Source organism: Macrosteles quadrilineatus, unplaced genomic scaffold (assembly GCF_028750875.1).
Source record: "Macrosteles quadrilineatus isolate MER2022 unplaced genomic scaffold, UCM_ALF_1.0 Scaffold_8__2_contigs__length_117827958, whole genome shotgun sequence".
Classification (NCBI taxonomy): domain Eukaryota; kingdom Metazoa; phylum Arthropoda; class Insecta; order Hemiptera; family Cicadellidae; genus Macrosteles; species Macrosteles quadrilineatus.
Genome location: NW_026542601.1, coordinates 110,024,266 through 110,041,788, shown reverse-complemented (window position 1 = coordinate 110,041,788; position 17,523 = coordinate 110,024,266). Strand labels below are relative to the sequence as shown.

Here is a 17,523-nt window from a genome sequence, read left to right as displayed (position 1 = left end):
CTTGCACAGAGATCTTTAATTATTCGGTTAGTGGATTTAAAAAAAGTCTTAGTATACGCCAATATAGTCAATGCATACACCGAGTGTTAATAGCTACAAAACTGAAGTTACGAAGAAAATCGAACGGGGTACAAAATAAGAACAAATAGAAAACGTAATATATATTTCTAAAAACTATAACATCAATACATGTATAATAATACATTCTTGAACAACCAAGAAAATAATAGCTATTTAATAATTTACATGGTAAATAAATATAATACAATGGAAGCACGACATACATCACAATACCTTATTGTCATTTAATTTTCAGTCTAGTTTTCAATTTGGTAACTTGACCACGTCATTTTGTTCTAACATTTGCTGGTGTAGTGTCTGCAACAAATAAATTTACAATCGATAAAAACCATAGAACACAATACAGATTAAATGATATTCAAAGAATAAAATCATTACAGAAGATCGTCAATAATGAGGATTAATTGGGACTGAACCCCATCGAGAATATAAAATTTAAAATACCTTAATAAAGGGCCAGCATACACTATTTGGGTAAAACACTTTTTAAAATTGTATTTTTTACAATAGGTACAGTAAAGGGCCTGAAAGAGAGACGAATTGAACAAATTGTTATGTTAACACACTGTTTTTTATTAATTTATAGCAACATACTAGACACCACATATTTAAGCTTTAAAAAAATGTGTACACTGTATAGGGTTTCAAATTTGTGGTAGTGGTTCAATTTTTTTGCAGCTAAGTCCTTAATTTAATGACAGTACAAAACTTGATTTCTCGATTAACGATAAATTAAGAGATTTGTGCTAGCTTGAACTCTATTAAATAGTCAAATAGTATTAAGCCTCCGAATATTTTCTGTTTGTTACGCCACAAGATTCTCAGACTCACCATCTCTTGTCTGCGGAGTTTTCTACGGAGGTAACTGGCTACCGGGGGAGAGAAATGATCTGGGTCCAGAGGTCTGGGTATGTGTCCGCACGCCCGTGCAAGACAACTAACTAAGCAGCCGACTAGCAGTGTTACTAAACAGCTGATCACAACATACAACAAGTAGCTCAGCCTAAACATGTATTGGTAGTCCACTCTGGAAAAAGTAAAACCAATGAAACAATAATCACAGAAATACAATTGGTCAACAGTCAATGTTAACAACAGTACTGTAATAAGTACTATTAAGTACTGTAATATGAATGCAACATGTCCCTTAAATTTTCTTTAAGAGAACCCAACTTGAACTTGTAGGTTGCATACAACTTAAGGGTCAGTAAACATAATAATTATTTTTTGGTTTCAATCACAACAAAATGTCAATGCTTAAGCTTGATTATGTTACTGAACACAAATTACAGTAGAACTCCAATTATCAATAATTTAGACTGTACCATATTCAAATGGTAAAAAAATTTGGATGGTCGGATTTTTACCGAAATTGGGATTATTTTTGAGAAAATAAGCTACTTTGTCGGATATTATGAAAATTTGAATTCTAAATTATTAGTGCATAAAATAGAAATTTTTTAATTGAATCATGGTGATCTAAATGAGTTGTTTTGCCAAAAACATTAGTCGTTTGGTAGGGTGCAAGAGGTTTGATATGAATAGAGTCTAAAAAGCTTGAGTTATCAAGCACCAAGTAAAAAAATCAAGCCCAGCTTTTACAATTGCGGTTGCAGAACACAGCTGCAAAGATTTCGTTATAGAAAAATTCTTTCTTGCATCACAATCGACGGGGATGATGAAAACTTGTTCATGACCGCAGGAGACACAGATTTTTAGTGACCACAGGAGGCAATGATGTCTACCAAGAACGTGGAAGATGTTCGAGATTTTCCCATGATTGTGGAAAATAGACATTCCCATGGCAGCATTTACACGAACACAAAAGTTTTCAGGGTTTTTAAACGATCATATCTTCTGCCTTCTTTAATAGTAAATTCTTATTGCTATAATTTCAGGTTTTTAAAATTATTCCTGTAAGCGATTTAGATCATGGGAGTTCTACAGTACCATTGGAACCTACTAATGCTTTTATTTTATATTCTGTCCTAAAGAATCTATGGATTCTTTTTTGATTACACCTTATCTCTACTGCAATTTGTAAATTTTTTTAATTTCAGAGCGGTTCAAACAATGATCGTTTTACTTTCTGATTGGTTGTTAGCAAAACATCATATTTAATAACCCAGTGGTGATCCACAATTAATTGATCCTTCTTATTGTAGACTTTGTATTTGAAGGCAAGTACTTTATATAACCAATCCTCTGCTACCAAGGATTATGATCGTAAATTAAAGTTGGGTAACTTTCCTCCTCATTCTGTGCTTTTTGTACCAAGCCTTAAAACACTCCTAGATCATAATTGCAAAAGTTTTCTATGTAAAATACCGAGATATTTTTAATCCACCAAAAACCAAATATACAACTGTACTAGAATTTTACATGATAAAAACATTTATGATAAAATTTAATAAATAGAAAGCCACATTACAAAAACATTTTTAAAATCTAACACTTACGGATCGGAGGGTTGAGGAGTGACCAACGAGCTAACCGTGGTGGTAAGTACATCAGTAAGTACAACAGAGGTCGTCACATTGCAGCCAGCAGTGGACAGTGGCAGAGGGGTGGGTCGGGGTTTGGGGCCTCCAAAACCAAGCCACACCGAGGAGGTAAGGCCCAATAGCATACCAGCTAAAGCACCCTGGGGGGAAACCGTTAATTAGGATACAGAAAAGATTAACTAACCATCATTTATTTATCATTTATTATTTATTTAAGTTGCGAACAAATACTTTTGCATCACTTGAAATTGAAATGCAGATGTTCTATTAATGATGGTGCATAATTGAAGAAGTAAATTTAATATCACATTGATTAAACCAGGAATCGCTAGATATGGGTCAGATAGGATAAGTTGTTGGCCTTTGTACAAGATACTGCATAGCCACTCGTAATTTTAAACACAAATATCTGTATTCAATTTTATCCAGTGGTACAATGGTTTCAAATAAAGTAGTACAATTCTGTTTCTAAATACACTAACCGGTTCATTGGCAGGGGGCACAAACATGCCCAGAGTGAAGGTGCCCAGTAGAGGACCTCCTACAATGCCTAGGATAGACAGTCCTGCTTGTAGTAGACCTCCCAGGTACTGTGCCAGGAACGCTACCTACAACAGGTAAACACTGTTAGTGTGGAGGTGCCCAGTAGAGGACCTCCTACAATGCCTAGGATAGACAGTCCTGCTTGTAGTAGACCTCCCAGGTACTGTGCCAGGAACGCTACCTACAACAGGTAAACACTGTTAGTGTGAAGGTGCCCAGTAGAGGACCTCCTACAATGCCTAGGATAGACAGTCCTGCTTGTAGTAGACCTCCCAGGTACTGTGCCAGGAACGCTACCTACAACAGGTAAACACTGTTAGTGTGGAGGTGCCCAGTAGAGGACCTCCTACAATGCCTAGGATAGACAGTCCTGCTTGTAGTAGACCTCCCAGGTACTGTGCCAGGAACGCTACCTACAACAGGTAAACACTGTTAGTGTGGAGGTGCCCAGTAGAGGACCTCCTACAATGCCTAGGATAGACAGTCCTGCTTGTAGTAGACCTCCCAGGTACTGTGCCAGGAACGCTACCTACAACAGGTAAACACTGTTAGTGTGAAGGTGCCCAGTAGAGGACCTCCTACAATGCCCAGGATAGACAGTCCTGCTTGTAGTAGACCTCCCAGGTACTGCGCCAGGAACGCTACCTACAACAGGTAAACACTGTTAGTGTGGAGGTGCCCAGTAGAGGACCTCCTACAATGCCTAGGATAGACAGTCCTGCTTGTAGTAGACCTCCCAGGTACTGCGCCAGGAACGCTACCTACAACAGGTAAACACTGTTAGTGTGGAGGTGCCCAGTAGAGGACCTCCTACAATGCCTAGGATAGACAGTCCTGCTTGTAGTAGACCTCCCAGGTACTGCGCCGGGAACGCTACCTACAACAGGTAAACACTGTTAGTGTGGAGGTGCCCAGTAGAGGACCTCCTACAATGCCTAGGATAGACAGTCCTGCTTGTAGTAGACCTCCCAGGTACTGCGCCAGGAACGCTACCTACAACAGGTAAACACTGTTAGTGTGGAGGTGCCCAGTAGAGGACCTCCTACAATGCCTAGGATAGACAGTCCTGCTTGTAGTAGACCTCCCAGGTACTGCGCCAGGAACGTTACCTACAACAGGTAAACACTGTTAGTGTGGAGGTGCCCAGTAGAGGACCTCCTACAATGCCCAGGATAGACAGTCCTGCTTGTAGTAGACCTCCCAGGTACTGCGCCAGGAACGCTACCTACAACAGGTAAACACTGTTAGTGTGGAGGTGCCCAGTAGAGGATATCCTACAATGCCCAGGATAGACAGTCCTGCTTGTAGTAGACCTCCCAGGTACTGCGCCAGGAACGTTACCTACAACAAGTAAACACTGTTTGTGTGGAGGTGCCCAGTAGAGGACCTCCTACAATGCCTAGGATAGACAGTCCTGCTTGTAGTAGACCTCCCAGGTACTGCGCCAGGAACGCTACCTACAACAGGTAAACACTGTTAGTGTGAAGGTGCCCAGTAGAGGACCTCCTACAATGTCCAGGATAGACAGTCCTGCTTGTAGTAGACCTCCCAGGTACTGCGCCAGGAACGCTACCTACAACAGGTAAACACTGTTAGTGTGAAGGTGCCCAGTAGAGGACCTCCTACAATGTCCAGGATAGACAGTCCTGCTTGTAGTAGACCTCCCAGGTACTGCGCCAGGAACGCTACCTACAACAGGTAAACACTGTTAGTGTGAAGGTGCCCAGTAGAGGACCTCCTACAATGTCCAGGATAAACAGTCCTGCTTGTAGTAGACCTCCCAGGTACTGCGCCAGGAACGCTACCTACAACAGGTAAACACTGTTAGTGTGAAGGTGCCCAGTAGAGGACCTCCTACAATGTCCAGGATAGACAGTCCTGCTTGTAGTAGACCTCCCAGGTACTGCGCCAGGAACGCTACCTACAACAGGTAAACACTGTTAGTGTGAAGGTGCCCAGTAGAGGACCTCCTACAATGTCCAGGATAAACAGTCCTGCTTGTAGTAGACCTCCCAGGTACTGCGCCAGGAACGCTACCTACAACAGGTAAACACTGTTAGTGTGAAGGTGCCCAGTAGAGGACCTCCTACAATGCCCAGGATAAACAGTCCTGCTTGTAGTAGACCTCCCAGGTACTGCGCCAGGAACGCTACCTACAACAGGTAAACACTGTTAGTGTGGAGGTGCCCAGTAGAGGATATCCTACAATGCCCAGGATAAACAGTCCTGCTTGTAGTAGACCTCCCAGGTACTGCGCCAGGAACGCTACCTACAACAGGTAAACACTGTTAGTGTGAAGGTGCCCAGTAGAGGACCTCCTACAATGTCCAGGATAAACAGTCCTGCTTGTAGTAGACCTCCCAGGTACTGCGCCAGGAACGCTACCTACAACAGGTAAACACTGTTAGTGTGAAGGTGCCCAGTAGAGGACCTCCTACAATGTCCAGGATAGACAGTCCTGCTTGTAGTAGACCTCCCAGGTACTGCGCCAGGAACGCTACCTACAACAGGTAAACACTGTTAGTGTGAAGGTGCCCAGTAGAGGACCTCCTACAATGTCCAGGATAAACAGTCCTGCTTGTAGTAGACCTCCCAGGTACTGCGCCAGGAACGCTACCTACAACAGGTAAACACTGTTAGTGTGAAGGTGCCCAGTAGAGGACCTCCTACAATGCCCAGGATAAACAGTCCTGCTTGTAGTAGACCTCCCAGGTACTGCGCCAGGAACGCTACCTACAACAGGTAAACACTGTTAGTGTGGAGGTGCCCAGTAGAGGATATCCTACAATGCCCAGGATAAACAGTCCTGCTTGTAGTAGACCTCCCAGGTACTGCGCCAGGAACGCTACCTACAACAGGTAAACACTGTTAGTGTGAAGGTGCCCAGTAGAGGACCTCCTACAATGTCCAGGATAAACAGTCCTGCTTGTAGTAGACCTCCCAGGTACTGCGCCAGGAACGCTACCTACAACAGGTAAACACTGTTAGTGTGAAGGTGCCCAGTAGAGGACCTCCTACAATGTCCAGGATAGACAGTCCTGCTTGTAGTAGACCTCCCAGGTACTGCGCCAGGAACGCTACCTACAACAGGTAAACACTGTTTGTGTGGAGGTGCCCAGTAGAGGATATCCTACAATGCCCAGGATAGACAGTCCTGCTTGTAGTAGACCTCCTAGGTACTGTGCCAGGAACGCTACCTACAACAAGTAAACACTGTTAGTGTTAATGTACCGAAATGAAACTGTAATCCGAGGGGCCTCTTGCAATAGGATAAGATAAAACGGTTCATGGTAATATTTTTATTTTTAGTAATACAGTTGAAACTCGCGAATTCGAACCTCTATAATTAGAAATATTTGTCTGTTCCCATCAGATAACCTCTAAAATTTAACAAATAATATACCGATAATTCAAAGTGATTTTTACGCTTAATGCAGCCTCTACAATTCGAATTTGGCATACTTGAGCCTCTACAATTCGAATTTTGTTGCCGAAATTCTAACTGTTACCTCCAAAATTCCAAGTCAACCTCTACAATTCCAACTGCGTCACCTCTGTAATTCGAATTCAGGACAAAAAGTACACACGCTCTTATTGGTGTTCCCACAATGTGTTCATTAGTCCCCGTTCTCTCAAACTCTCTACACTGAAAACTGGGACCTCCATAATTCAAATTTTATTTATTCTGACCTCTATAAATCAAACTCTATATTTCAATCTTTCCATGACTCGTAATATATCGTCTTTCCTCTGAAATTCAAATTAGCGAGGTTCTACTGTAGAATTGATTTTGGTACTGTGAATTTGCATCTTTTCTGAGAGATAAAATGTGTAACTAAGTAAGAATTATAAAATAAGCTTCACTTTTTCCTTAGTGAAATCAAGAGTTTTCTACACATCGCGGGTTGCCATATTTTCCTGGAGATTAAATCTCTCTTTTTTTACCATCCACCAGAATACATAAAGAAAACAGCACTTTTGGAATAGTATGAACGTGTTTGCAAATATCGTTATGCAATGCCTGAAAAACGTCAACTGTTCTCCTTTCTAATAACATTTTTTATTCCTTGGTTTCACTGTGACTAGAAACGTCCTAAATTTATCATCTGTTTCACCGTTTCCAGTCCTTCAATTCGCACCTGCCGGCCAGTCCAAAAGCATCTGAGTGGTCACTAAGCCGAACCCACTGGTTCACTGAGCTAGAGGTACAACTGGAAGTAACATTGAATGAGATAATTGATAGCTGCTGGCTTCATTTGTACTAAGGATTCGTAATAAAGCCATGAGCCAATGATTTGGCTTATTCCCCTAGTTGGTACCAACATAACAACATTAACATTTTACAGCATCTCGATTTGCTAGCAGAGTTGTCGTGCCAGTCCTACTTCCAGTTGTATTTCTAGCTCAGTGGCCGAACTGAGTCTGGCAGACGGAAAACATTAGTGCACTCAAACTAAGGTGATGTCTCTTGGTCCGGTAGACAATACCTTTAGCCGCTCAGCAATTGATGAGAGCCTAAAGTCTATTGAACTTACAATACGAGTGAACTAAAAGTCAAAACACAGTATCTCTAAATTTCGCCTAGTTTACATCACTTTGACAATATGTTAGTTGTCAGTTATAGCTCCCAGTCTCTTTTGGGTTATGCTATTAAATCTAGCCATCAGAAAAGGTTTGGTTACGTTAATTTAGGCAACCATATATCCACCTTAAAACCAAAGGGTAAAGCAAATAAACCTTTTTTAAATCATAGAAGACAAATTCTTTTATAAAAGAACAAAAATACATACTGTGACACAAGCCACTCCGTAAGCCAGGACAAGACACTTGGTGAGAGCTGTTGTATGTGTGAGTTGCGTTTTGGGAGCAAGGCGATACAGGGGCTGCAACAATAGATAAAACAACCTGTTAAAAAAATAATAATAATTGAAGTTTATGCTGTTAGACTTATTTAGATGCCATTATTATTTTTCCAGGAATGTGTGGGTACTGCTGAACAATTATTTCAAATATTACTTTCTCCCCTTAAACGTATTAGTTTTTGAAAAAAAACTTTCAAGTTTGCATTTTGGATGGAAATATCAGTTTTGGGCCCCCCTAAACCCAAAAACGTGGTTTCCAAAGTGATGTTTGTGTGTATTGTACTATTGTATTTGTACAGACCTACAAATTACATATTATGTGGTTCGATTTTGATAAAATTTTATACTTGTGTAATTATCCATAGTATTAGAGATTTTTTTTTTTTTATTTGTATTTTACTGGTGATTTTTATAAAAATTCATAATAAATAGGTGACAAATTGGATTTTCACAAAAACGACTTGAACCATTTTGATTTAGGTAATATGTTATAGTCCTTTTAATTTTAAACCAAAATTGTACAATCCCCAATGCTGTAAGAATTACGATTCAAGTGTAATTGCAACTTTTGTGGTTTTCCCCAAATATAATAGTTACTCCCACCGCTCGCACATGATAAGGGTTGTTGACAAGCTAATGAGAGAAAGTATGTGTCAGTTTAATACCATTATTTGTCCTGTGGTAGTCCCTAAGATATTTAGGTAAATTCGGTTGGTGATACCTTAAGATAGTCTTCCATAGTAACAGCAGCCAATGAGTTGACGCAGGGAGACACACTGGACAGGGAAGCGGAGAATATTCCAGCGGCAAACAATCCCGAGAGACCAGGCACGGATCCCATCATATCCATGACAAACAGAGGCATCAGCTGGTCGAGACTCTTGATCCTGCCAGAGCTACAACACAAACACCACATACTTCTCACACTGCTTCTAAAGAAGTGGGATTGATAGTTGGGAAGTCCATATTGGCTAAGCTCTAAGCTTGCAAGAAAACTAATCACTTTGTTGATAAAATTTGGACCTTGGACAGAGGAGGTAAGTTAGCCTATTCATAAAAAGTCCAGGGGGTATAAAATGAATTGTTTTTATACCTGTACCATTGCTTATACAATATCCACCTGATTTAGAGTTATCAGATGTTCAATATTCTTTATCCTGCTAGAGCTACAACCAAAAGAATACTCCCATCTACTCTATGACAGTCAAAGGCATCAGATGTTCCATACATCATTAGAGGACTTCGATGTAGGAAGGGTAGATTTGATCCCTGAGTGTCCATAAGTTTTGAGTGGTTAGGAACACATCCCCTTTGTGCTATTTACGTTTATAAAAAATGCCACTGACAAAAATACTAACACAACAAACAAAACCCACATGACGCTGAAACCTTCTCTATGTGACAATATAATTAAGTTACCCACCTAACAGGATCGCAAGCGTAGTAGACAGAGAAGATAGACAGGCCAGCAAGTCCGCAAGCTATCAACAGAATGTAGAGAAAGGGCAGAGAGATCCACAGGGACCGGACAGCTGTCTTGTGGTCCTTCATGGTGAGGTATCTCTGAATCTGCGTCTGGTTCACTGCGTAGAGAGACAGAAAAGTGAAGCCTCCTCCAACAGCCAGTGTCCATGTTGTGTGTCTGACCGTGGGATCCGGGCTGAGACTGCGGACAGAAACATTATATTTTAAATTACTGTAGACTAGAAACTTATCATAGTGATTGCTAGTGATGTGTTAATACCAATTTTCTAAATTGATCACAATTTTATACCTAAATTAGCTACATCTAGTCCATAGATCTGAGTAAACTTTTGGCAATTGAATGAATTGACTTACTTGAAGAACTCTATCCTGCCATGCTCCTCAGCTATCCTGAAGATGGGAGCAATGCCGCCGTTCTTCCAAATTCCTACTCCAACTACACTGAACAGCGACAGGTACATCAAGCCTGACTGAAACATGAAAGAAACCACAATGGTTACAGCAAACCTAAGTTTATATATGAAAGGACCATTTTTTCTTGGGTTGGTTAGTTAAAATTTGATTGTTTCTCAACTTAAATAACTGAATGCTGTTTGAGTAGCTAATGATGCTAGGAAAAGACGACAGAAGTTAACCCTCCAGTACAAGCGCGGTTAATAGTAACACCAGTACACACACGTGGACTGACAGTCGTCATATACTTCTTACTGGAAACACTATTTTCTATTTTATCCATGTGTAAGTATGTGTTAGTGAAGGTGCAAACTTCACCTAATAAAGTTGATATAGCCTAGCATCAAATTTTCAAATAATCCAAATACAGTTAAATATATATAGATAAATTTCAAAATGATTGCAAATATTTCAAATTGAATATGTTGTGTTGAAAACCAATCAGTCAATCGCTGGACTGTTCTTCATCCTCTTGAAACATGACGTGCCTAACTTTACATCCTCGTAGCTCAGGGCCAACTGACGCTAAGACTGTCAAAACACCGCCATTGTCCTTGGAAAGGTAGTGGGGAAAGGGTAGATGGGGCGTCATGTCATTCGCTTGCAGATTTACTTATTTTGGCGCACCTTTTCAAATGTGTGGACTCTGAGTCCGCGGCGTGTGTACTGGAGGGTTAAATATTCTCAACTGTTTTTGATTATTGGGCTTTTAAATAAATGATTCTTGTTAAAGAAACAAATGGTCTAACAAATCTAACAAAGCTACACAGATCAGCTAATACCAATCTACACTAAACATGCATTATTATTCAGCTTATGCACCTAGATCACATTGCTGCAGAAGTAATGGTAATGACAGTGACAATTTTTGCTTGAATATCGATTTGAAACATTCGTTGATTTACTTTAACAATCAACAAGCAAACTGAAAGAGTAATATATTCTCTACAAAATTTTAGGTAAAGTACTGTGTTCAGCATTTAATCAATAAACTTTGATGTACATACCAATGTGTCTGCTTTAAGCCAAATCTAATGATGAAAAATGTTAAAATGGTAAATACTAGAGTAGCCTATACAAAATATGTAGACACTTTTACCATTTTGATTGCTGATGAATGATACCGATTCATGAACTTAAAACACAAATTCAAATGAAACTTATTCTAAAACATGAAATGTTGACAAAATGGCTAATTTCGTAAGGCTAAAGAGTTTACAAAACTATTGATTGTTTAGTTACAAAATTATTGATTTTAACGAACACAAATTTAAATATGTGTTACAGACAAACGCTAAACCTTGATTACGTACAACTCTGTGATAACTACTAACCTGAAACACGTCCGTCCAAATGACTGCCTTTATCCCGCCGACAGTGGAATACGCTGTGCAAACACTTCCGACCAACAAGATGGAGAAGTTGCGTGACAGACCAGTGAGAGCCTCCAAGGCGATGGCAGGAGCGTACAACACTACGCCCATGTACAGCACCATCTGGAGAGAGTAGAGTAGGGAGGCAGCCAGACGTACTCGGGGGCCGAACCTCTGCTCCAGGTACTGGCGGTAACACCATAAGTATATATAAATCACAAGTCTTAAGTAAAAACAGGACCATACCAGACATCCTTGCCCATTGCCTAAAGCATCGGTTGTCGATTGACAGTTTTTTGTGACAGGAGTAGGGATGGTAAAATATAGAAATATTGTATGCCTACTTCACTGCCTTAGAAGTAATCTCTCAAGAATAAATCAACTGGAATAAGAAATAAAAGACTAAAAAACCATGATGGCTCTCTAAATGGTTTTTATTGTTTGATAGAAGAGGTTGCCATATTGATAAGATCATCTTGAAGTTTAACACCATTTTAAATTTAAAAATTATGTCTGGAAAATATTTTTAGAGGGACTTATCATTTATGCTTGAACTGGATTAAGGTTCTGTCCCTAAAAGCTATCATAAATTTCTTACATCCCAATTGGTTTACAGTAGGCCTATTTAACTAGCAGCGCCTACCCTGCTTTGATGAAGTAACTAAATCGGCATGAAATAAACAAATACCAACCTCGTAAACAGAAGTAGCGCCCAACTTAAAGAACACAGGAAGGTAAAGATATGCTGCGACAGCCGTGAACACAACGTAACTGCCGATGATGGTGAGGAAGAGCGTTCCGAACATGTAGACTTCAGCCGTTACTCCGAGCAGGGTGATGGCTGACATGAAGCTGGCCATCAGCGACACAGCCACTGGGAGAACACTCTGGTTACGATCACCCAGCAGATATTCCTGTAACGCAGATCAGTTGACTACAACTAGTTATGTCCAGGATGGGCCTTATGTAGTATTATCCTTTAACCATCCTTAACTCAAAGTATACTGACAACAAGACCTCTTAAGTTTTGAATACTCATAAAAGAACAGAAGTATTAATACATAAAGAAATAGTATATTTCATTACAAGTACTGATAGTGGCACTTTCCGGTGCACGCTCAAGTTTCATAGGTGAGACAAAGCCGAACATAGGAACATCAAATTTCATGCGTGAGGCGAAGCCAAACACGTGAGAGTGAGTTCCACGTAGGGAGCGAAGCCTAGCTCACACACTACTGAATGACACAAGAGTAACAATGGATATACAGGAATAATTGGAGCAAGTGCTGGGAAATCACTTTTGGCACAAGTTATGAATGATACTTCTCATCACGATGCAATTATGCCTATTTCTGTTTGCAGTTTTATTGTTCAACAATGAAAACAGCTGATTTAAATTATAGAAATAAATGGGAAGGAAACAATAAAGTGCCCAGTAGGCAAACGGATAACTGATTAAAAGCAAGGGAAAGGAAGTTAAGAGCAAGAGAAACTCACCTGATTGGTTTCCTCTCGGAGCTCTAAAATTAGAGATTGGGAAACAATTATTTTCTCTGATATCAGCTGCTTTGATATCACCAAAATAAACTTTCTGTAGGAGTTATTAAAATTAAAATCACCAAACAGTGGGGTTTTACTAACTTAGTGATTGAAATCTGTTTACCAATGCTAAGGATTGACTACTTATCAAATTAACTGTCAGGAACTGTAGTGGTATATGACCTGAGTTGTTTTCTGTTTTCCACCAGAACACCTGAAGTATATTCCAATGCTGAGTGAGGTGAGCAAAGTTACACAGAGAACAGCGTAGTCCCATATTCCGATCGTCCTCTGCACTGGTACCATTGAAAACTGGAAACAAATCATCATATTAACAGTTGTCTGGTTCAGTGTATCCACAAGAACAAAACAAAATCCCGCTTACCCAATCGAGAAAATTCTGTTTTATCCCGCTTTAATACAAATATTTTTTAGATCACTTGAAAACAGGAGTTCCCAATCTCCCAAAACGTAGTCAAAACAATTAGCATTAGTAAAAGTCAATTTTAAATATCTAAAATCAAAGAGACTGAGGAAACGGTTACGAAACCTGATTTAGCCTATAACAAAAAAGTTTTGGCTCGCTTTTAATTTGGTTCAAACTGATCAGAGTGTACTTGATAAAATTTTTTTTTTTTAAGTATATTTTACCATTTCAAAAACTAGCTCTAGTATTGACAATCATAATTTTATCAGCGTCTTAAGTTATGTTAAAGAAAAACATTAGCTTATTAACATACACTGATTTTGTTACAAAATTTTACTTGATTCTATTTCAAAGTATATACACAATTAAAAAAAAAACAAGAAATACAAGTAAAACTTAAGATGCATACCTTATATTTTAAAACTAAAACAAAACTATTCAAAAACAAAAAGAATGAATCTAAGTGTTAGGCCTAGCTTCACAAGAGAGTAAGCATACTACTGAACACACAAGTGTAACAATGGATATAGACACTTGTCAATTAGGCTTTAGTGACATTCCTTTGTTTATGTAGAATGCTGAGTGGTAGAGAATAATTTGACCTTTCACCCAGACAATTTAAGAATATACACTTGCAGTTTTTGGCCTGTCAATGGTTATTATGGTAGGCATATTATTGGGATAATTAAATTGATAATGTTTATTCAAAATGTAAGAGAACAAACATAAAAAACAGAACATAATTAAAACTATTGTAATATGATTAATAATTGTAGTTATAATAAAGTTCATGAAACAATAGTTCCCAACTACAAAAGAAACTTGGATTCATTTTTCTAAATTGTCAAAACCTTAAATGATAATAATTTCAATTTTGTTTTAGCTTATGATACATTGAGTTAATTACTTAAAGTTACAATTTGGAACTTAACCTATGCAATAAATGTTTGCTAAATTTGAAATTAGCTACCTACCACGTTTAAAAAAGTTATTTTCAACTGTCACAATAATGATTTGTGTGGGTAACTAACTCTAAGAATTAAAAAAAAATTCAATTACAAGTTTTAGAACATCACAGTGTCTTATTCTAACAACTAAGATAAGAAATGCAAATAGTATTATTGGTAATAAAGATAAAGGTAATGTGATGATAGGTTTACACCAACCTGAAGATTAGTAAACAAGTATTATTTTTCGCTGAGCAGTACTTATTTTGGTGTACCGGTAGTTAATTAAAAATATCTAAGTATAAATGAAAAAATACTCAGGCTATCCAAAATAACTTTTAATATAATGTTTGCCATGTGTGAAGGTGAAAATACAAAATGGCTTATTAATACAGTTTACAGCACACGGTTAGTGTAATCCAATCTCCTTTTACAATTTATTATTTTCACTGAGAACTAACTAAATAACAAACAAGGGGGGCAAAATGCAGATGTATAATGAAGAAACCTGATGTAATCTGTCTGGTGTTGAATTGTGTTGAAGTTGTGTTTGTTTTGTGGAACAGTTTCCTCCGTAGCTGCTTTTGTTGTGAAATCCATACCAACTTAACATAAATACAAGTCGCTTTCAATTGCAGAAAAAAATAAGTGACGAATGCAGTAGAAAGTGTTGAGTGAAGTTAGAAGTATTGAAAACTTTTCAATCAGGTCTCTACCCTTAACCCATTGGCCTTGTATCACGGAGACACACTCTTGGTTTAAAATATGACGTTAATGACAGAGACTCCAGAGTATAACTTAAAATAAGCTTTTTTAAATTCCGTAATTAAAAATTGTTATGCTTAGGTGTTTCATTTTAATTTAGGCCTACATATGTGAAAACAAACCATTTGTAATTTTAATAGTTTCTTTTTCTCCCAACAAATCAAACCTCTTGATAATTCAAAACTCTTGATAAGTTTCGTGGTGCAGGGGGGCCCGCAAGCTAGGGGGGCCCGTGAGCCTTGACTGGAATTTTTGTGGAAACTTTACCTGGACACAGGTCCCCAATTATGCGACAGGCTCAGCCACACGGGCCCCCTATCATCAATATTTATATGAGATTTACGATTTACCATACATTTTTTATGGCTTCACTTTAGATTGGTTTACTTCGCACTTAAGATTTGTTTACTTCGAGTCAGGTAAAAAATGTTACTGTACCTATGGGCCACGGACCAAATCAAGATCGGTTTTTTTGGAACGCAGAGGATACGCGTCCGGTAACCGGACGTGGATTAGGCGTCCGGCAGTTACTGTCATAACCTAACCTAACCAACCAAACTTGCTGATAGTGAAAAAAATCAAATGAAGGTTCAATTCTCATCATAACATAAAATTATAAATGCCAAAAATTCTAACAAAAGATGTACAGTTAAGAAGAAATTACATTCAAAGAAAAATCTGAGACAAAAAGTTAAAGTTACCGATAGGTTTCAAACCGGGGACCTCTCGCATATCAGTCGAGCACTCTATCCACTACACCACGAACACTGATGGCTGAACATCGTATCATTGTGGTAATGGCGTTCCGGGACCCCCTACCGGACGCCTAATCCACGTCTGGTTACCGGACGCCTAATCCACGTCCGGTTACCGGACGCGTATCCTCTGTGTTTTTGGAAACTGTTGATTTTTATATAGGCCTAATGTTGATTTTCGAGCCGAGCAGAGCCTAGGGCCTACAAGCTTGAGAGATCAAGCACAAAGTCAGAATATCAAGCTCGAGCCTATTTTTTCAGTACTCAATGCAATAATGCACAATTAATTAAAGGTAAAAGCTTTTATATAGGCGAGGATCACGCTGACGAAATTGAACGATTAGGCCTACGCTTTTGCTGTGATCGCAGATATCGACGAGAACATTTCACCGCGGAGATGTAAATATTTTGCTGTGATTGCGGAAGACGATAATGACGTTTGATTTCCCCATCACGGGAGATATTAGGGATTTGGCCATGAACGCGTGAGATGATGATGTTGTTATCTGATAATGTCATAGGTTTGGTTGCAATCACGGTAGACTATGATAATGTTTCTTCCATGACTAAGTTACGGGAAGTATTCACGATTTTGCCGCAATCATGGAAGGATGATGCTTCCATGCCTCAGGAGATGCCGTGCCAAGCTAATGTTAAAGCTTAGGGGGAAATACCAATCTCCCTAAGAAGAATCCCCCTGGAAGAGGGGGGCCTGGCTAACAAACTTGCGGGGGGGCCCGCAGGCTCTTATCGCCGCCACTGATCATCAGACGTTTAATAGCTCAGACGTATTTAAAGCTGATGTTACGCCCAAGAATTTTTAATTGAAACACAATATTTTATCAAAATTTTCACTGTTGAATTGATTGTTACAAACAATACTTAAAATATAAATACACTCATTTAAATAATAAAAAGACTACTTTCCAACCCCAAATAGGTTAGCCTACGTCTGTCAGGCATCCGAAAATCCAAAAATATCTGTGGGAATAATCTGAAATTGACTGACGGACGGCGGCAGAGCCACTGACGGAACTGCAACGGCTGAGTGTAGATAGCGCAATAGAAAATACATTGAAGAATATTTTTGTTAACTGTGACGTGCCTGAAGTGACTGTACTGTGCCGTAACTGATATGTGTGAATCGACCTTTAGGGAATATTTTTGTTGACTGGGACGTGACTGATATGACTGACCTGTGACATGCAGTAACTGATACATGTGAATCGACCAGGCGGTTAACTTATATTTGTTAAATGTACCTAATTTGTTAAATGTGTGTAGTACTTATAGGTCTACATTAAACATAAATACTCACGTTTAAATTTGGAGAATCACTTTAAAATCAAAATGTGAAAGCTACAAACATTTTAGGTTTCATCACTATCAAGTAGGTACCTAATCCTTATAAGCCTAGTTAACTTAGACCCACCCATAAAGTGAGATAAGATTAACAGTCAGTCAATTAAATGTAAATTAATGTTAAATAACTTGTATAATAATAATACACTATAAAAGTATACTTATGCCTTAAACGCTACGTAATTTTCTGAAAAACATTATTTACTTGTGAATAGAATAACGACAATCCTAACCTAAAACTTTCACGAATAGGAATGGAATGAATAGTCCAGTCAGCTGACTAGCTTTTTGAATGCAGAATACATGCTCAGCTGATCGTGTTTATTTCAGTGTGAACCAACAGCTGGTTTTAATAGCTGGCACAACAGCTGGAATTCCCTTAATAGGGAAGTGAAGTAGCTATTCCGTAGGAGGCACGGTAAGACTT

General features: G+C 38.8%; 1 protein-coding gene across 1 annotated transcript; it reads right to left on the bottom strand.

The window, feature by feature from the left end:
- Window positions 1-154: 154 nt before the first annotated feature.
- LOC129000657 (putative sodium-dependent multivitamin transporter) lies at window positions 155-17,264 on the bottom strand. Its single transcript, XM_054427618.1, has 15 exons — window positions 17,053-17,264; window positions 13,024-13,152; window positions 11,994-12,215; window positions 11,263-11,487; window positions 9,830-9,945; window positions 9,414-9,656; window positions 8,712-8,886; window positions 7,919-8,011; window positions 3,559-3,657; window positions 3,363-3,425; window positions 3,247-3,309; window positions 3,068-3,193; window positions 2,541-2,725; window positions 913-1,108; window positions 155-378 (listed from the first exon to the last, which is right to left on the bottom strand). Exons 2-15 carry the CDS (start codon window positions 13,144-13,146, stop codon window positions 325-327), a joined length of 1,983 nt encoding a protein of 660 aa, XP_054283593.1. The 5' UTR covers window positions 13,147-13,152; window positions 17,053-17,264; the 3' UTR covers window positions 155-324.
- Window positions 17,265-17,523: the final 259 nt, after the last annotated feature.